Source organism: Lytechinus variegatus, chromosome 18 (genome assembly GCF_018143015.1).
Source record: "Lytechinus variegatus isolate NC3 chromosome 18, Lvar_3.0, whole genome shotgun sequence".
NCBI lineage: Eukaryota > Metazoa > Echinodermata > Echinoidea > Temnopleuroida > Toxopneustidae > Lytechinus > Lytechinus variegatus.
The window spans coordinates 14,061,816-14,084,098 of NC_054757.1; the positions used below are offsets into that span (position 1 = coordinate 14,061,816).

Sequence of the window (22,283 nt, forward strand, 5' to 3'; positions counted from 1 at the left end):
CAAGAATGCCCTTACATCACACTTTCGCGCATCGCATGCATGCAAAAATGCCCTTAGCAGCACACACAAGTGCTTTGTGTAAAGGCGTTTCTGCATCGATACGGTGCGTGGAAATTCTTTGCTCGTACAGGTGTTCTTGCACAAACACAATAAAAAGCAATAGTAGGAATACTCTTGGATGTTTCCTTGTAAATCAGCATTTATATGTACGGTGAAGTTTGATGAGTCAGTCCACTTAAGTGCACTCTCTTTCAATATTCTTAGTAAATCATTAACAGAATCAATCACTACATAAATAGATTCAATTACATCCTCATAAATCAATCAACCCTTTATTAATGAACCTACTACACTCTAAGATTTTCTCCACATGGTCACTCAGAACCTCGAGGAAAATAAGAAAATACAGAAAGAGAAAGAACAGAGAAGCCTGCCAAACATAAAACTCTATTGCAACCCTAACCCTACATCTTTGACAAAATTAAGCCTGGAGCAATCGTCACAGGAGCAACTGCCGCATCCCCAATATAGATACACTATATGTTACTATACAAGCACGAGTTGCTCCTCCCTATCCCATTTTCTCCCCATAATGCTCTCTCCCATTGTCTACATATGTAGATGAATACACAGAAGATAAACAAACATGAGCTGACCCCCCCCCCCTTCTCCAATCCCCTATCCATCCCTATGTCTACATCTAATATAGATAGAAAGAAGTAGACCAACATGACACCTCTCCCCTCCCAGGTGTACATCTAATAGAGATGGAAAGAAGATGAAGATGAAATGCATGCATAGCTGCTCCACCAAACCCACTCTTTCCCTCTTTCCCTTCTCCTTTCCTATGTCAACATCTAATATAGATAGAAAGAAGTAGACCAAAAGGACACAACCCCCCCCCTTCCCCTCCCATTTTCATGGTGTGCATCTAATAGAGATGAAAAGAAGGTGAATATTACAGAAATGCATATAAGCTGCTCTACCAACCCCACCCCTTCTCTCTTTCCCTTCTCCTCTCCTATGTCCACATCTAATATAGATAGATTATGAGACACCCTTCACACCCTTTATCCCCTTCCATCTCCATTCCTCTGATGTGACCATAGCCCAATGCCCCATCCCCCCTCTTTCACCCTACCCCTCATGTCTCTTTAGTTCACATAGAAAAGTAACCAGCATGAGTTGCCCCACCCCACCCCTTTTTCCCTTTTATACAGGTCCCAACTTCTACTTCCCCCCATCTCTTATCCCTTACCCCCCCCCCCACTTCTTCAGCATGTCTGTATCTAATACAGATTCACGGGAGATGACTATATATATAGCTGTCACTCAGATCCATTGCGCCCCTCTCCTCTAAAATCCTGACCCAATTTACATGCACTCCCTTTTGGTCCCTGTACAGATTCCCTTTCTATTCTTCAATTAAGATGGACGACCAAATATACCCTAATCCATCATCATCTCCTAGTCAATATTAACATTCTCTAGTCTCTTCATATCTTAATAGCGGAGAGTTCAATCATTTTAATCATGACAGATCTGTAATTGTGTCTTCCACATTCCAGTTCTCAATCTGTATGCAAAAGGCATGACTAATACGTTCAAATTTAACGTTCAATGTGCATGTGAAGATTGGATTTTATACACCATATGAAGATGGTGAATATTTTCTTGTTTTATAAATGAATTACAAATCTTGACGATTAAAATGCTTAAAAATTCTGTGAAAAACAGAGATCCAATACTTTTTACATTGATTGGATCAAAACTACTTTCATCATTTTACATTTCTTCTTCCAACAAAGATTAAATCTATCTAACTTCTTGCCCTTCTTGAGGAGTATGTACATAAATGTACTGTTCACAAATGAGTAGAAATACATCTTATACTCTAAAAATTACAGATTTGAAATAAATCCAGATCCATGTCTAATTTGGGGATCCGATCATAACCTTTGGAAATGGGAATAAAAATATCTTCCGGTCATTCCAAAAATAGACATTCAGTCATTACTGGGTGGGCTTTGCTAATCAAATAGAAGAATCCTTTGAAAAAATAAACATTGTATGTGTAACATGGGGGTGTGTTTCTCGCTTCATGGCCATAGACATGAACAATTACTGTACAAGCACTCGCTATACTACACAGTTTTTATTCACTTTCTAACAAGCAGTTGATCTACTTTACAGAAAGTCTCAATAGCAAAGGGGTTACACCCATTTAGTCTACTGTTTATTTGGTCTAATTGCAGATGAATTCAAACAGCAATAACCTACAGGTGTAATAACACCTTTGGTTGTTACATTTACACTCTTTGGTGTTATGTTCAATCTCTAGGGTGTAATTTAACACCTCAGGGTGTGGACCTCTATTAACACCAACTGGTGTCAGTTTTATCACCACACTTTTAAAGTGCACACTACGTTTGGTATAATACCCACTTCGTCTAATAGTACTTAAATGTTCTAATCTTTACATTCAATCTTTTGCAATTTATCACAGAAAATTCTAATCAATGATGATTTCATCCATGAACCTTCCAGACTAGATGTTGTTGACCAAGAGTAAATCAGATGAAACGGGAAAGTTTGAAAGGAAATTAAAAAGATGGTAACTGGACTAATTGGCAATTAGACCAAACGCTTAGAAGACAAACTGGTTGGAGATGAACTACATGTATTAGATTAGACCACAGGATTAGACCACATGGGATGAGACCCCCCCCCCCGCCAAAAAAAAGCAGGGGTAAGACAATTGGATATTTACATGAACCTAATTATACAGTATACTAACAGTTTTTCATCCGTGAGTAATTTGTTTTATCTGCAGTGGCAATCTATAGTTGGTGTTGGGCCTACTGCATAGTGTAGATTCTAATCATCAGATTTATAATACAAATATTGATATACTCCTACTACATGAATACCTAACAGGTGGACAGCGCTAGGCTGGTCTAAATCATATACTCTTTGAATATTAGTGATGGTAAATTTGACTTCGCATGATGCAGTTGGGAGGCAACTCTGTTCTGAGTCAATAGTAACTAGACTTTTTGTTTTACTTCAAGTGATTTACAGCAGATGTCACACCATTCCAAGTCAAATTGATTATGAGAAGTAGTCACTTTTAAACAGAATATACTGATTTCCAGCTTGCACCGTTCTGAAGCAAATTAATTCAGATTTGAGTCACTTTGACTCAGAAAAGGTTGACTACCAGCTTTCTGAGTCTAATTTGACACTGTAGAAATAAGAAAAGCATAAGTAGTCTTTGAAAAGCAGACCATTATGGAAATGGTGTCAAAGGGAAAGAGGCCGTGTTTATGCTTCCACTTTTCAGGCCAGAATCAGCATTTCCAAACGTGATTAGTCCAAAATACGATTGCGTCCATGCTTACATGTACTTTCATTTAAAAGCTGTTTCAAAACGTGATCGTAAACTCACAAAAAGGTGCGTTTGTAAACGTCGTTTGACCAGAATCAGGCTTTCTGGGGAAGTATAGACAGAACCACGATCGTAAACGTGTTTAAATGAAGTCATTTGGTATATGCTTTCGGTGAGATGAAAATCCGCGGGCAAATACAGTCGTATTGTTCCATGTTATCTCAACATAATAACAACAATCGGGAAAAAAAACTTTCGAAAAAAGGCGCGCCCAATTTGACCTCGCTTTTCGATGCGAAGCCAGCTGGAGATCATGATTTGCTCTGAAAAGTTAAGTATAAACAGCACTCACAGAACCACGTTTACGATCGGCGTTTTGAATCGACATTTGAAATTGCTTATTCTGTCCTTGCAATGGAAGCATAAACACACCCAGAGACAAGAATAGACATACAGAGGACCTCACAAGAATGTAGGATGTGGGCGTGAAGATTTCACCTACAAAAACCTCATGAGTACCTTCACCGCTTGTCCGACCACTCTTCAATACCCAAAAGGTTACTTTATCTCTAAAAATAGATCTTTGTGGTGTGAAATTACATATTGAACATTGTTGACTATCTTTCTAATACCGTGTTTACACAGTGACACGGCTCGGGGGTTCGACACGCGAGCCGTGCTCAACACGGCAATTTTATGCTGTGTAAACGCGATCAGTGTGATCCGCGAGCCATGTCGAACACGGCTTTTTCGATCTGCCAAAATCGTAGGTTTCAACCCGCGAGCCGAGTCAGACTCGGCAATTTTTTCGTGTGTAAACAGAAAGCCGTGTCGAACTCTCTTGACCTAGGTCACTGCGCGCGCTTTCACTTTTGGCATTGTTGTTCGCACGGACAAGATTCGATTCCGGAGGTAAATTTCCCGCCTTTAATTTGCGACGTCATAATTCTTCTTCCGTTCGAGATCCGCGAGCCGTGTTGAACTCGCCTTTTTATATGTACGTATAAACGCGATCTCTGATCCCTTCTTCGCAGTGTTCAACCCGGCTCGCGGATTCAACACGCGAGCCGAGTCAATGTGTAAACACGGTACAAAGCGCCTGAAGTTCACTAAAACTGTGTGAAATCCTCATCTGATGATTCTCTTTAAGTTAAAAAAATGTTCATTGTAATGAAAATGTGATGTACTTTGGTATTTGGGAAGAAATATTGAGGTCATAGGTCAGACTCAATAAACATGAGGTTTTCATTTTAGTCAAATCAGAGTAGAAAAATGGTTCAGAAAGGGGACAAACATCCAACAAAATAACAACAGGTTGTGGGCCGAGTGCGAATTTAGGGCTTAGTGGTAACTTTTACTGGGTTTGTGGTACCCACCTTTATACTTTTTTGAAGGAAAATGACTCCTATGACTATTTACAAAGATTAACATTATACTTGAACTTCAAATATTATCTAATAAACTCAATATGAGACAGAAATTAAACTTTGAATCCTTTTTTTTTAATTCTTTCCAATGGAAAGTCAAGTCAATCTGTTTCGATGGAACACAACTAATCAACAACCCTTTGTGATCCAATTCATACTCCAGAAAAATGTAGTGTTAAATTTGTTTGTACATTATTATATGTGCATCAAGCATGACATTTGCAATTATAGCTAATCATCATGATTAATGCAACAAAGCGTAAATATTCTTTTTAGTTTTGATACAAAGAACAGGTAGCAAACAGTCACAGAAATGGAACATTCTCAAAAAACACGATTCAACTGCACTGCATAAGAAATACACATTATTAAAAATCCATGGGCGTACTATTTACATAGGATCATGCTATTCAGGTGTGAGAGAATAAATCCAGCCCCCCCCCCCTCTCCCTTCACACCCAATCATCATGTTTTCTGCATGAATTTATACCAGTGTAAAACTCACTATTTCTAGGGAATGCAAGTCATGAATGACATCACAGAAATGACTGGTATGACGAAGAATGACACGTACTAGAGTAAACATTGACAAGTCCCTATTTAAAATTGATTTTTTTTTCGCACACAGGACACAAAATAGAATCAAAATGAGTTTCATCAAGTCATACCAATCTAATTGTACATTGTGCAAATATGATACACAAAGGGGTGAAGGCTGCAGTTAGTCTGAATTTGTTGACATAGATAATTATCCTGGTAGTCAGTGTTCATAAACATAATTCTTATTTGGTGATGTGTCACACATAATACACATACTTGCAAAAAAAAATAGTTGTATCTTTAAAAGTAATAATATAGGCCTACATGTAATTTAAGAATAATTGAAGTGCAACAAAGAATGAATGAGTAAATAAAGTAGCCACAACACGCATGGGCAGAAACAAACTACATGTATTTTTTATATATTGACAAGACCACCTACTGAAAGGTTACCCTGTCACATTTTTAAAAATTGAATTACAGAGATATATATAGGCCCTACATATATATTTTCACAGCCCAGACCTCTCTTCTTTCTCACCTTCTCCCTTATTTCTTCTTCTGCCATCCCCCTTTTCCCGGCCAACCCTGTATTGCCCCTGTCAATTCACAATATTAGATATATCTTGTCAAAAGCAGATCAGTATATACCTCACCTGGGTCAAGAGAGGCAAATTTTAGTTTTATTAGAGAACCTTTCCATTGATGGACTTACCAGTAATATTCAAGCTACTGAAATCCTTGAACCTGATGGAGTTTATAGCACAAATTTGTCAGTGTAAAATCACTGACAAAAACATTGTGAAATTAGCTGTTATTAATTCTATGAAAACAGGAACATGAGTTGATACTGGAAACATACTGGTAGTGTAACTGATAGACAGGTTCGGGGGGGGGGGGCTTGATAACTGTGTTCAGATAGCAATCAAGTATTTGTAAGATAAGAAATAGCTATAATTACAAACAATAATTTTCATTCTTAATCATTTAATTCATTTCAATTTACAAATACAACATCAATATCATTACATAAAATTACTTAGAATATCATATAACAAATGCAATATTTGGTAGTATCAGTCTTCATGATGCATCAGTTTAAGAATGAGGGAAACATTGGTCGCTTGGAGGACTGGCCACGAAGCAGAAATCTTTGTAATTAATTGCTAATTTGAATGAATAATTCTGATTGGCAAAACACCAGTCTATTGAAAATAAATACACAAGTAGGCCTATAGATGCAAGTATGATCAAACACTGCCATTTTCATGATTGATGTAAAACTTAGTAATGTAGGGCTCCAGGACTGTTTTTAATACAAGAGGGTAATTCCCCAGCAAAAAAATGATCTTCTCTTTTTTAGGGCTAGTTTTCACAATTTACTACCTGAATAGATTTGCAACAATGGAAAAGCATTAACATTGCAAAAATGGGGATATTCCAGGGCTCTTTTGAGCATTTTGGGGGCAGGATTGCCTTGAGCCCCCAAGTACCCCCCCCACGTAATTTGACGTAAACGTATGTCATGTTAATAGCACATTCCTAGTAGCTCACACAGACACGCCCCCTTATATCACACTCCAATCAATAAAACTTGCAATCAATACACCAAAGACAACTCGCATGTTTCTACGGAGAATCGTTAAAAACGGTTCATCTATTCTGGAATCGAATAATCGTTACGCCCTTAAACCAATCAGTTTCTAAAGAGCGAATAATCTGATCAACTCACATTCCGCTTCGCAAATAAACAGATTTACACAGCAATAACCGCCTCCCAGAGGTGGTTATGAGAAACCATATTTTGCGCGATGTGGTTTATCAGTAAACCGCATCGCGTCTGTTTCTACAGGGAAGTTTTCCTTCATTCTGGACACTTATGTGGGTAATACTGTTAAACGATTCTCTGTAGAAACATGCCGAAGAACTCTTTCCTTGAGATTGAACCTATATAAAGATCTTGGTGTTTCATGTCCATAGCTTGAAGCCCACACCACCATATACCTGCAACCCATTGTTGCCCTGTAAACATAAGGTGTAACCAATCATATCAATGACCTCTTCAGTTTGAAGTCACCTGTATCATGTTACTGACTGACATTTGGTGGGTGATTAGAAGTGTTGTGTTATACTGAAGTGTCAAGGAAGCTGTAAAGAAGTGGCAGGTAAAGCTGTACATACGTACATAACAAAGTCTGCTCTATGTAAATAGTTATTTTTACCATCGATCGGTTTCCTGTTTTCAAGGTGGTTACTGCATACCGTTTTTCCCCGAAGCTCAGAAGTTCAAAAATCGAGGCCCATTGGAATTCTTACTCCAATGGATGACTATAATTTAAAGCAAAAAAATTTAAAAATTGTAGAAATGAGGAAATGAAACCCATAAAAAAATATAGTAGCAAGTCACAAAAATAAACAAGCAGACGCGGTGATCTCTGGATCATTTTCAAAAGATGGGGGACCTTCCCATTGGTTGCAGACAAAAATTTGAAATATCCCCATGAGGGGAGGGGGGATGTCAATGAGAAGGCCCTATCACCTATTTGTTTAGCAGTACGAGGTACAACAAGAGTATTACTAGTGGCCAAGCTTGTGTTGTATTTGGATGTGTGTGCAAAGAGAAGGTCAGCTAAATAGGTTGGGGCTAGATTGTTAACACATTTATAATACCCCTTTCATAAACCCATCCTCCAATTAGCCGCCTAAGAGTAATGCGGATAATTCAATTAAAATTGCGTTCACAAACTCCAAAAATAATCCGCACTATTTTTACGAGCGCCCGTCCTGAAAAAGTCGGATAATCGTCATGGAAACCGCACACACCCCCTCCGATGCGGTTGCATTGGAAAAGGGTGACCTTGTGACCGCACCATGGCAATTATCCGCATTACTTTCGAAATGCGTTCATAAAGTCAAAATCTGGTCCCGATGCTGCTATTATGCGGACAATTGCAGCATCAAAATAATGCGGATACCTCTGGTCCTCCTCCGATTTTACTACCAAATTATGCTGCTATTAGCCACATAATTGGGTTTATGAAAGGGGTATAAGTTAGATCACTAGTTCACCTTTCTCAAACTCAACCTGCATGAGTGAGACAGAGGAAGCGTGTCCTACTACATACATAGACATTGATATGACCTTGAACCATAAGGAAGTAATCCTAGCAGCTCCCCCAAGCTAAACTGGGACTTCATGAAGTAATACTTCTTCCTCAATGGCTTTACCTGATTTGATGGAGAAGAAGACATTCCAAACTAAATTGAACATCTACATAAGATGTAGAAATGGTAGAATGAAAATTTCATTCCTGTATAAACATGATACATGTTTATTGAGTCACAGAGATGTGGAATATACATACAACTATGCAAATAGCCAAGGGCTAAGAAATAAATGGAATAGTGTATGGTGGAATGCAAGAAATCTAGTTGAATTTGGGGGGGGGGTAACTAATATACATAGCCCATGGACTAGAATGACATGGGTCTACATTCATTATTCCATTTTGATCATTTATAATTCCTGTATCATAATTAGTATAGTGAAAAAAAATGATGCACAAAAAGCTACTCCTTAACAATTATTCTACCAATAAAATGATTGCTAAAATTTCAAAGACTGTTATCTGGAAAGAATAATCTGTGTAAAAGCTTCTCATTGATGTTAGATTCATTTAAAGACCCAGATCGAACCCAGAAATGAAACTGACAAATCATATACCAAATGAAAGCTTATAAACTACAAAATGACAGCAATGCAAGCTTTATGTATTTTCACTGCTTACCAGCTGAATATTTTCTTAAGAAGAACTATTTGAAAAATATAACTGACATTGTTGTAGTATATAGATCATACATTTCCTACTAAGTCAATTTCACTTTCAGCTTCGGCCTGGGTCTTAAAACTGATAACTGAAAAAAAACCTATTATTCTGACCACCAAATTACATATCTGGCCATAAAAAGCATCATTTACAATCCTAAAAGAGGAAGTCTGTCCTAATATTTTGGTCACATCATACTTTTATGAAAATACATCATTTATTGCATGGCCATACAATAAATTGTATATTAAACTTGTTGAAATAAAGCCCTTGTAAACATCCTTTATTAAACACACATTACTTGATATTGCGATCAATGTTCCTGTTTCAGGTCTACATCTGGGTATGTTTCATAAAATCTGTTCATGAAGTTATGAACAACTTTATGAACAACTTTTATATGCAAAACTTTACACAAAGCAAGTTACTATGACTTTTATGTCTGGGTCAAGAACAGGACTCAGTAGACAGACAATCAGATACCATATACCATTCACAGTGAAATTACACTGTTTAAAAGATTGATACAATATTGTTTCATTATTAAACAGTTTAAATAATCATGCTAAATTTATTGAAAATTAAATGTAAAAAAAATCAAGATTTTATTCGCTTGTTTAAACCATTCAAAACAATGCTGTATAAAAAAAATTCAAACAGCATTTTTACTGTGTAGATTCCTTATTAAATGACAGTTTAGCAGTCGTTTTTTAGGCAACATAACCCTATCAATCTTCTTTTTTTTGTATACAAATATGTAGATGTCTGATATTCTGCTACTAATGAGGCATTGCATTCATTCATTCATTCATTCAAGTGCACCTCTAATTTCTTGCGAAAGCAATTAGAAATGAAAACTAAGTTATAAAAAGGATATTACTTGGATTGTTTATATTGCAGTGATTTCCTTATCATATCAATTAACTTATCAGATAAAGCAAGTGTACTGATGTACTGAAACATATGTTATTTTCATTGGTATGCCGTGATGACTGGTAAATGAGCCTGCCCAACCCACGCTAAGTTGCATTGTACATGATGTACTCATAGGATTAAACATTTCAGTGTCAAGGCCTCTAATGCATGTAATGTTCGTCATAGAATATATACATGTAGGCCTTTATGATCCGAATTAAATTATTGAGAAAATCCTATGAAATAGCAAATAAGATTTCAATGACAAATTTCATCAAATTTTATAACAAATGGAAAAACATCCACAAATTTAATAACCAAATGCATTTATATAAAATTTTAAACTGGATCTTGAAATTCTGCAAAACAAAGGGGCTGAGGTCAAGACTAATGAAAGGAGGAAACCTTTGTCAAATACAATCAAAACCCAAGTCAACAACAAGAACAACAACGACCCCTGACTGTCCGTCTGGTGTAAACGAATCCGTCCTATCTAGGGCTGCCTGAACTTTCTATGTGAGTCGAGTTCCTTTTATGGGCGTCCCTTTCGTAGGGCGAACCTCAGATTGGAATGCAGGCCTGGTATGCCGGCTTAACACCGCATCAGGCCCGCGTCAATGGGATCCATTGAGAGATGGGGAGCAGCGGGAGGGTAGGGAGGGGGGCAGAGGGGGTGTGGCGGTGGATACTCATGGGGGTTGATTAGAAAGAGAGGCCACCCTGAATGGAGTTCATGATGAGAAAGAGTAGGCCTTCATGTTTCCTTCTTTTAAAGGAACACTCAAGTTTTGTAGGGATTGTATAGGTAGGGGATACCCCTGTGAATTTGTGGGTTTCAAGGTTCAAGGAGATAGAAAGGGATGATGACCCCCCCCCCCTTCCTGGAAAAAGGAGAAAACATTAAAATAACCATGGATATTGCAAGCAAAAGATGTAGCTGTCTTCAAATAGCCATGGTCTATTTTTTCATATTATAAGTAGCTATATTTCATGTTAATTTCAATTTAAAACCAAACAAAAGTTTAGCATAATTCAGCCACATTTAGCTTTTCTATTTTTCTTATGCTTGTTTTATTAACATCTTTAGAAAGATGTTCATTCAATATTGTTTATTAATCTATTTGGAGATTCAAAGTCAGATAAACTTATTCAAAGCCTACCTGTCCCTTGCAATAGTCATATCTGTTTAAAGTGTACTATGCTTTCTAAAGGCAAGGAAAATGCCTAGTACATACATACATGTAGGCCTAGATATATCAAATATCTTTTGGATTATTCTGAGATACCATAATCACCAAATCGCATTCCTTTCTTCAACTCAATTTAAGCCACTTCACGATAGTGACCATGAGCTAATGACTGCAGCTATATTTAAATCCCTCCTTGACCATCATGACATGACCGCCCCAGCTTCCCCTGGTAGCCGTCTGGCCCGGTCAAGCTATTAAACATTTCTCTTGTCAAACCATGACCCGAAAAACCCAGTGGTATTTAGATATCAATAAACAACAGCCATCCTCTCACATTGCAGCTCATTATCAACAGTGCTTATCAATTAGGAGGGAATATACAGTGTCATATTGCATATAGAATGGTGTCATCAACAGGCATGGGAAAAAATCTGTGATTATTATTTTGAAAAATAAACTTTTGTTATCTGAAGAGACTGAAGTGTACTGCTCTATCACAGAACCAATCGCATAGAAGGGTTGCTGAATTTATACCCCTTTCATAAACCCAATTATGCGGCTAATAGCAGCATAATTTGGTCGTAAAATTGGAGAATGACAAGAGTTATCCGCATTATTTTGATGCTGCTATTATCCGCATAATAGCAGCATCGGGACAAGATTTTGAGTTTATGAACGCATTTCCAAATAATGCGGATAATTGCCATGGTGCGGTCACAAGGTCACCCTTTTCCAACACAACCGCATCGGAGGGGGCATGTCCAGTTGTCATGACGATTATCCGCCTTTTTCAGGACGGGCACTCGTAAAAATAATTCGGCTTATTTTCGGAGTTTGTGAACGCAATTTTTATTGAATTATCCGCATTACTCTTAGGCGGCTAATTGGAGGATGGGTTTATGAAAAGGGTATCAGAGAGATAGATCAGGGCCCCTGTCTTACAAAGAGTTACAATTGATTCGATCAACCACAACTATGGACGGCCAGCAATGTCAACATCTAAAAACATGTTCGTTCAAAATATTTTCTAGATGTGATGCATCATCGTACATTCATTGTTTTCTTGAAAAGTCAGTGTGCTTCTCTTTGTTTACAAAAGACATTGCTCAAAGTTCCTGTAGAAAAAATTATGACACTGATGGACTTCCATAGAGTTACGACTGATTGGATCAATCATAATTCTTTGTAAGATGGGGCCCAGAAGTGATAACGGAAGTAAATCCTGAAGAAAGTATCATATTGCTATGTAGGCATATTGAAAAACATAAAAATTTATGTGCAAATTTGTGTCACATTCCATCCATGAATTTTGGCGAATCCATAAACACAATATATAATGGTCAAACTATGTGATCGGCTCAGATCGGCAACTATGCCCACAAGCTCGTTATATGCACACTTTTTCCTTGCAAGCTGCAAACGGCTTTCCTAGAAATTCTTCACGGAAATTCAAACTTGTAAATTGGCAAACATTTTCTAATTCCTCCTTTTTTTTCACATGACCAACTGCCCTACATGTACACTAAAAAACCCAAATTGCACTTTTATGAATCATTTCCCTTGACAATAATTTGTCCTTTAAGTAAGAAAAAAATATTGTAAATCAATTTGATCACAAGAAGGAACATGCCTTCACATTCATGTTGTGCTATAACAGGCCTTGTACAATCAGTAATTTCCTTCGGAGGCAAATGCAGCCATTTTCTCAATCACATAATTTCCAATTTCCTTAGTGGCAGTGATTTTTACCCAAGTCTTGCTGCGGACTGTTCCACATTTTGTTCCTTGGTTCGGAAACATCCCACCTTAAAATAGGAACCAAGGTGAAAATCATTATGGAATTCTATGAGGCTTCCAAAGTTTTCCCAAGGAAATCTGAGGTGGTGTTTGATATGAAACCGAAGTGTCACCGCTTGACAACAAGGAGCTATTTTGAAAAGTGAAATTAAAACCTTGAGATCATTTTACAAGGTGAAGAAGGAATGTATGATCAAAATTTAAAAAGTGATCCTTATTGTGGGTGTGTTGTGATCAATGGTTTCTCTATTCATGTTTCACAGTAGGTTAATTTATCTCTATATTATTAATAGTCACTCAAAATGTATATTTTAGCTGTTCATAACACATAGGGAACCAGAGACCACACATACTATAGTTCACTCTCCTTTAAAGAGGCTTTCACATTTGCTCATTCGATCACTTGGTCACAATATATAGTGCACACAATCTTAACGGTCGGAAGTAGTCGCATCACCAATTGTGAAAGGGGCTTTAATCATGTAGTAGCTCTAGCATATCTGCACTCAAACTCTGTTACTCCACATAAATGTAGGTGTACATGGTGGAATGTGACTGCTATGGAATTGGAAAGTCAAGTTTAACCAAGAGAAGGTAGCTTGACTTTGATAGATTGAGCAAAGGTTATCCCTGTCAGGCATGTCTAGCTGAGTACAAAGCAAGACACTCGTGGACAGAAATAGAATGGATTTATCATAGATTTCTCATCTTCAGTTCCGAGTCTCTGTACACAACCCCCCCCCCCTCCACACACACAAACACAGTCTTCTCTCTGTACAGTCACTCCTGTTTCTTCCAATTCTGCTTTGTTGAGTATTATGTGTACCTGACATAGCAACGGCTCATGGATTCAGTCTGCATTCTTAGTCCAGGGGGGTGTTTCATAAAGCTGTTCGTATTGATACGAATGACTTTACGCAGGACTGGTGATCCTTTCTTGTGCTATGTGATATCCCTATGTAATTGAGTAATGACCTAAGAACATGTTCCATTCTTGCGTAAAGTCGTTCATAACTTTAAGAACAGCTTTATGAAACCCCACCTGTACTTACATGTATCTAAGGTTGATATTGAGCATGTTGGCATTTTTTAGATGATATTTGAATGAACTACAAATATGACCTTTTGATATCCAAATAAGTTAAATTGATCAATATCCTTTTATTCTTTTTATTGGTGACTATGTTCATAACTTTGAGATATGATGATTTTTTAAAAATGAAATTTGTGTAGAAAATTGCAATCCTATTCCTAACATTTGCCCTTCATGCAAATTCTTTACAGGTACACTGTGTAAGTGCATGCTGTAATGAAACTGGTCAAAGACATTGCTATTTGTCAGAAAACTCAGCAAACCACAGGAGATTTTGATCAAACCCTCAACCTCCAAATGATAATAAGAAAACACCTACCTGTCAAGTACAATGCAATACCATATCAACCTTGCAAATACAAGCTGAGAAATGCAAATAAAACTCTTGAATTCAAGACCAGAAAGTATGACAATCTAATTCTATTCAAGAATTGGTGGTTTCAAACTGCCTTGTTCAAAAGAATCCCTGTTAAATTATGAGAACTTTTTTCAGGCGATAAAATATTTTTTTATATAGGGATAATCTGGGCTGAAGGTATTTTTATCTCAATAGAGTGAAATTCACAGAGCAAAGTGTTGAAAATTTGTTCAAAACTGGATAACAAATAACAAAGTTATTGAAGTTTAAAGATTTGCATTATTCCGTGATACAGTTCTAGGCAAGTCTTCATGAATATAATTAGGTGGGTTGATGATGTCATATTCCCACTTGTTCTTTTGTAATTTATTGAATGACATTAGGTTTAGTCAAAAATGTTTTACCAAGAACTAAAACAATTGGATTGACAACTGATCAATTAGTTATTTCTTGCTGCAACTTATTTCATAATAATGGAGACACAGTATTTACACATTTATGAAAAAATGAAATAATTATGAAATCATGTAATAAAATAAGTAAAAGGAAAGTGGGGATGTGACATCATCAGCCCACCTAATGATGAATATCCATGAAGACATGCCTAGAACTGTTTCACAGGGAAAATGCAAATCTTAAAAATTCAATAAATTGGATATTTGTTATCCTATTATGATCAAATTTTCAGCATTTTCTCTGTGAATTTTACTCTATTTATCTAGATAAAAATATCTTCAGCCTGGAGTATCCCTTTCATTATTTTTGCATTCACACTGCCCCGAAACATACCCGTCGGGATAAGTTCCTGAAGTTACAAGCATGCGCAGTATGGTCTGATTTATAAGCAAGCAAGGCGTGAGATCCAAAACGCTAGCTCAGTAGCAACCAAAAGCATCCGTGCTGAACTACACGCCGGGTTAAAAAATCCCGTAATTTGCTTTCACACTGTCAAAATACCTGCGATCTTGGAAAAAAATCCCTGCAAAAGTTCTTGTAATTTTGACACGTAACTTCTATTTAGTGGGTATTCTCTTTCGGGGAGATAACACGTAATTTGCTTTCACACTGCCAAAATACCTGGAACTGATGAACTTCGAGGTCGTCTGAAACCACCTTATGTCATCTTGAGTATTCAATCTCTTTTGATAACCCACAATCAATTAATAAGGAATCATAAATGCTTTCACAAAATAATGGTACAATACCATTTTTTAGTTCTGACAAACAATCTAGTCCACACAGCAAATATGCATCATCAATCAAAAGTAGAGCATCTTTTATCTATATCACAGCTCTAGGAAATGATTGCATAACAAATCAATTACATACAGGTCCACATAGGACGAAAAAGAGAGTGTATTGTTCATCATGATCATTCATGATTAAACTCTGCAACATTTACAGGATGGTGGTGATTTTTTACCACATTGCTAAGGAAGTGTGAATGCTTGTAAGCAAGTAACCATTGGATTGACAAAGTCCTCTCCGAAGGACCTGGTAATGAGGATTAATGTCTTTATACCAAAAGGCACAAGCGCACCAAGTGGGAATCGAACCTAGGTCACCGTAATCCAAAACCCCACCCTGCCGACTGAGCTTTCGCACCTGGTGTGTATATAATGTTTAAAACAGGATTTACTACTTATATATATATTTACATGGCAGCATTTTATTCTACTTTTAGGATCATATCCGTGGTATAGCCACGAAATAAGCATTAAAAGGAAGCAGAATTAAATTGAGTGAACCCCATTCATATGTCATTTAAAGGACTACATCAATTAAAAATCAGCATCATTTGCCGAGGGGAAGGGGAGGTAGAAAGTTGCGGGTAACTTTAACTTGGTAATAACTGAAATAACTTGAATAACTGAACACAGGTGTTAATGGAGATAAAACATATTTCAATGAAACAAGAAATCATATAGCAAAATAACAAAGCATGACATAAAAAAAACATCTTTTGCATTTCAGCGTTATTTATACAAAATTTTCAGTAGATTAAAATTAAGTACCTCCAAAACCCAAATTTGGTAGTAAATAGGTCTATGGGGACCCCGAGATCTCACCTCACATGCCCCATTGATATCAATGTCCAGTGTATTTGGTCTGGTTCTAAATGTTGAGTCAAGCCAAATAGTACATTGACTTCAATGGGGCTAAATCATGAGGTCATATCTTGGGCCCCCATGGACCTATTCCCACCAAATTTGGGCTGTATGTATTTTTCATCATTGCAGAAGTATGATGTGAAAAAACACTTCAATTTAAAAAAGTTTAAGTGATGTCATCACTTCAGTACTCTAAAGCTACTTCAACCCCTGATACCGAAGAAATGTCCAAAACTTTGAAGCAAGGCTAAACTACAAGAGGTGCACACACCTGTACTAATCCCTAGACATTTATTTGTCATAATCCTTCAGCGAGCAATCAACCAATATGCTTAATATGATCAAATAGGATAGGGTACAATGAGTAATCCCAGCAGATATGACTACAAGAGGATTAGAGCAAAGAGATCATCCCTTATTAATGAATCTTTTAGAAAGTAAGGAGGTGATTTATTGGTTTAACATGAAGAATTCAAAGCTGCAAAGGAGACCTGAAGTGTGTCTTGAGTAAATGAACAAAAACACACTTAAAATCAATCACCTCATCCACGTGTGAACACTTATGGTTCACAGGTGTGGTTTGGAGGGGTCCTGGCAGAGGGAGAAGCCCCCCCCCCCCCCCCCCGCACAGGGCAATTTTTTATATCATTATAAATTGGGGAATGGGAATTGCCCTGTTTTTAAATGATAGCCGATAGTCCCTCCCTCTTTTATTTTAAAATGTCAAAATGTCCATGGATGCAGAAAAACGTTGGCAAATTGAAACTTGTTTTCAATTGTCATCTTCCAGTATTGATGTTCAAACTACTTGACAGTCGAGAGGGACACTTGTTTAGCACTTCATAATAATGAACACCTGAGACCCTTGCATGGATCTATTCCTAAATATTCATTTTTCTTTCTTTACTATCTAACACAAAATTAGAATAGAGAAAAATCTTTATTTTCCAAACTGAGAAGATGACAAAATGGAATTTTTCTTTTTGAAGAACGAATATGAAGGCGTAGGTACATGTAAGAAGACCTTTGTTTTGCAAAGCATCCAGCGCACTGTTTGTTCGCCATATGCAAACTAAAGCTTAGTGTAATTCAATTTCAAAATGATTGATTGACTTAAATCTTGGCATGACTTTGAGTGAGCAATGTGCAAATATTACATAAAAACAGCTAACAGTTTACTTGCCCGAAGGCTCCATGAATGTCTAAATGATTTGACGATCCCATCAAGCTAAGTAAACGCGTTATAATTACAGCTTTGGATGCACAAAGAGCTGCATGGTCATGGAAGGGCTCTTATGGTCCACATTCTATGTCTAAGAATCATGCTATATGATTGGTCAAAACCTAATCATGTGATAAAATACAATTTTGTTCGTCATTCAATTTTTCATATATCATATATTACAGTTATAGTGGACATTTTTGCGTCAAAACGACTAGGGTGCGAAAATTTTAAAAATGTGTCAATATTTATCATACAAAAATGTGCAAGCAAAAAGTGTTGGGCATTCATTGTATAAAAGTACTTTTTCAAGTTCAAGTACCACACAGGGCGAACATTCTGTAGTGTATGGTAATATTGCTTTTTTGTATTTGGCTTCAATCAAAACTACTACAAGTAAAACTTACCTCTCTATATCGAAGATGAGGTCCCCAACATTGGACTTGATGAAGTTCTGTGCATCTAGATGGGTAACATTGGCCATGTCACAGCCATTGATGGCCAAAATATTATCATTCTCAAGAACATTAGCTCGATGTGCCTTGCCGCCTGGTGTTACCTGGATATGCAAAAAAAATTGCAAATTCAAGTGATGCTCAAACAATTACATTATAGTATATTTGTTCTGTTTGCCACTATAATTTCCACGATATCATCTCCAAGCATATTAGCTTGATTTAACTTGCCATCTGATGTTATATATACCTGAAATGTCAAATAAAAGAAAGAAAAGCCAGTTTAATGGATGCTCCAACCATTTTTTAAATGAAAAATCTTCATATCTATTTACAAAGAGCAAAGACGCTCCATTCTGCTCGGAGATCATTCCTGCAAGAGCATGATATTAAGAAAAACAGACAATTTTTCTAAACACACTTTTTAGCACATTGAATTAAACTAGAGTTAAAACTGCTACAACCCCCCCCCCCCCAATATCGGATAGTCTGACACTAATAGTAATATCTTCATTATAAAGTACACATACATGCACAGCAAAAACTGTGGTGTTAACCGGTGTACATAGAGGACCACACCAGTTATTTTACACCGGTGTTAAATTGGTGGTGTTAGTTTTACACCTATAGGTGTTATTACAACACCTTTTGTTGTTATATTTACACTCTTTGGTGTTATGTTTAATCTCTAGGGAGTAATTTTAACACCTCAGGGTGTGGTCCTCTATTAACACCAATTGGTGTCAGTTTTAACACCGCAGTTTTTACAGTGTGTACATGTACTGTATGTACTCCTAAAAAAATGTTCACATTTTCATATAGTTTGTGGATTTTACAGCTCCAGGGCCTTGTTGGATGAAATCCTTGATTTTGATTGGCTGATGAGCATTGTTACCATGGTAGTTACTATTGGATGGCAAAGTTACCATAACAGTAACTTTTAGGTAGTAGTTTTATGCACTAGGGCCCAGGTGGTTTCATTGAACTTTGACAGCATTTTTTTTTTTAGTACAGAATGAAGAAGCAATACAACATGAACAAGGAAGTTTTCAAATTTTTCTTTTTTTTCTTATTTATAATATCCGTGCCAGGCTGCCAGCAAAAAATACAAGGTTACAGGCAATTTACAGTTAGCTCTCAATATGTAAACAGTACCCCCTGGTATGTTACGGCCACTGTTAATAATTACCATCAAGTTCATTATACGAAATGGATTATTTGGAATGAAAAGATACAGAGAGAGAAAAAAATCCAATGAAAAAAATTAATTATTGCCTGATCTGCATGTACCTCCACCCTAATAGTCATTCATCGTTTCTTATTATCCCCATACAGTGTATTAATATTTGGGACTGTTAGAAGTAAAATTATACCATACCATACAATGGCATGCTAGTATATAGGCCACATGGTGAGAAATCCCAGCTGTTTTCATCCACGCAATGTAAAAATAATTATGATACACAGAGTACTGAACTAGATGAATAAAAATTTATGGAATGTAGTCTTGCTTACAGACACATCTATTCGAGACCAATGTCAATTAATATCTAGTATTATCTACCTACATGTATATGATAATGTACCTGGATTTAAAAGTGCTTTTTGCCTATAAAGGATACAAAGGGCTGCTATGATTACCCCGGCTTTAGCTCGAGCTACCATCACCAGCGCTCAATGCATACAAAGAATTACTCCTGCCAGGTACCCATTCACCTCACCTGGGTCGAGCGCAGCATAGTGTGGATAAATTTTTTGAAGGAAAACACGCCATGGCTAGGATTCAAGCCCACAACCCTCTGTTTCAAAGGTAAGAGTCAGAACCACTAGACCCTGACGCACCCACATTTCATAGTTATATTTACTGTACATGTACATACAGAAAGCGCTTTACATTGCAGTATTATTACCCAGATCATCGGATCCTGGCATGCCCACACACAATGTATGCACATTCTCCACTCCAGGGGGGGGGGTATTCCAACAAGAGTTCAAAGACTCCATTGCTATGCATTCTAAATTGGCATTTGGATCCTACCGGATACCAATTCAATACCTGGGTGGAGAATGGAAAATTGTGGATTGATGTTTTGACCAAAGACAAATGCTCACAAGACCACTTCTCAAAAAACCACAATGCTTATAAAAGCAAAGAAAGCTGAATTGCTATCACTATCGTAATACAGTACCAACATAGTTTGAGCTAGCCTAATAATGTGAAATAATTAAAATCACATAAATATTGCAAATAGGTACATGTAATGCTGAAAAATGATGGAAATCGTGGACAAAAATATTAAGCAACACCTTTGGGAACATAATCAAAATGACAAGAAGCCTTACAAAGAAATGTGCAATTTTACTCATTCATCATTCTGCAAATAGGCTCACAAAAAATTAGTGACCATTTTGACATATCCATCAAATTCATTTTGTGACAATTATAACTACTGGATTTTACCTTTAAAGGTAAAGCTGTGTAACCTCTATACACATAGATGTAGGCCTACCATAAAATTAAATGACCTAAATGTAGGATGGACCATTTAAAATTAAATGACCTAAATGTATCATTCAGTTTTAAAGACATGTAGTTGAATCTTACTTTCATGTTTCACATGTACATTACATTTACAATACATCATAATCACCATTATAAACAATAAGTACAAAATTATTTTTCCCCTCATGTCATCTCGACAAAAATTAATAATGGCAATGTCGATGCAATGAAAGCAACACAGAAGAATACAACTGCAAGACAAGGCCAAGAACATACTGTATTGTAGTTTACATGTACATTTTGTCATACAGGCACAGCACATTAGAGCATTATATCTGCTCAGAACTAAATCAAAACAATAAATAAATCTATTTGAATATATTGTTTACATGTAGGCCCTATTTAATTAGACTTTTCAAAATGAATGTCAAGTTCATCTGAAAATTCAATGTCAACCTGTGTATACATGTAGACTAGAAAACTATTAAGAGAAGAGACGAAATGGTCTGGTCGTTCAACACACAGCGGGATCCGCTGCCAGTAAATATAATATACAGACCATATCCCTCCTACAATTTCAAAGATAGCAGGCGGATATATAAACCATGTTCACACGGCAGGTTCAAGGTTTAAATGCTGCTGGACATGTTCATCTGAATTAGCCAAAAGTCCTTGATTTCTTGTTTTCTATAAAGGGAACTCCATGTTCTCCATTATTCTGAGTGTAAATTTCTGCATTCTTTAGTGGCATGTAGAAAACAAAATACTTTTAAAAAGTGAATATCATAGAAAAGGTAAGTCTTCAATATCAAAGACCTAGAATTCCTTGACTCACTATGGCCGTTTTCATATTGAAGGCAAAGTGGAGTTACTCCGGGGTAACTCCGGATTGAGTTGATACACTTGTACTGCGGAACAACATTACACCCGCTTTCAAACTGGCAAGCTCCGCAGCTGTGTATCCGCAGTCGTTTCCAAGCAAGTTCATGCCACATGTGTGGCGCACGGAATCTCCCCCTTGCGGAAATGAATGAAGTTATGTGTAAGATAAGCAATACCGCACTTTTGGTGCAGACTAACTCCGTTCGTAACCCTCTTCTCGAAGTGGGTTGAGTACTCCGCTTTGAATGCACAAAAGAAATCACAGGTTTTGCAAAACTATTCACATTTGAATTCAAGTTTTTGATCTTGCATGAGAACCTAACCAATGATATTTGAGATAGTCATTGCCTTGATAAATATGTCTCTCATTTTCTCATTCTGTTTTCAAACTAGGTTAAAAATTGTTTAGATTTACTATATCACTTTCATATAGGAGATACATGAGAAGTATGGGAAAGTGATTGATTGTACTCTACATGTAGAATAGTTGACAATTATATCACTGAACAATTATTTTTACTTTCCCCCACAATCATTCCTCTTTCTCTTTCTAATTCTTTCTTCATGCAGATACA

The 22,283-nt window shown here is 36.8% G+C and overlaps 1 protein-coding gene across 5 annotated transcripts in view; it reads right to left on the bottom strand.

The window, feature by feature from the left end:
• LOC121431963 (PDZ and LIM domain protein 5-like) overlaps positions 1–22,283 on the bottom strand; it is a 104,088-nt gene that overhangs the window by 60,159 nt on the left and 21,646 nt on the right. For all 5 annotated transcript variants that reach the window (XM_041629759.1, XM_041629762.1, XM_041629761.1 and 2 more), the window contains exon 2: positions 18,276–18,427. In XM_041629759.1, coding sequence (XP_041485693.1) covers positions 18,276–18,427 — 152 coding nt within the window. The remainder of the gene's footprint in view (positions 1–18,275; positions 18,428–22,283) is intronic.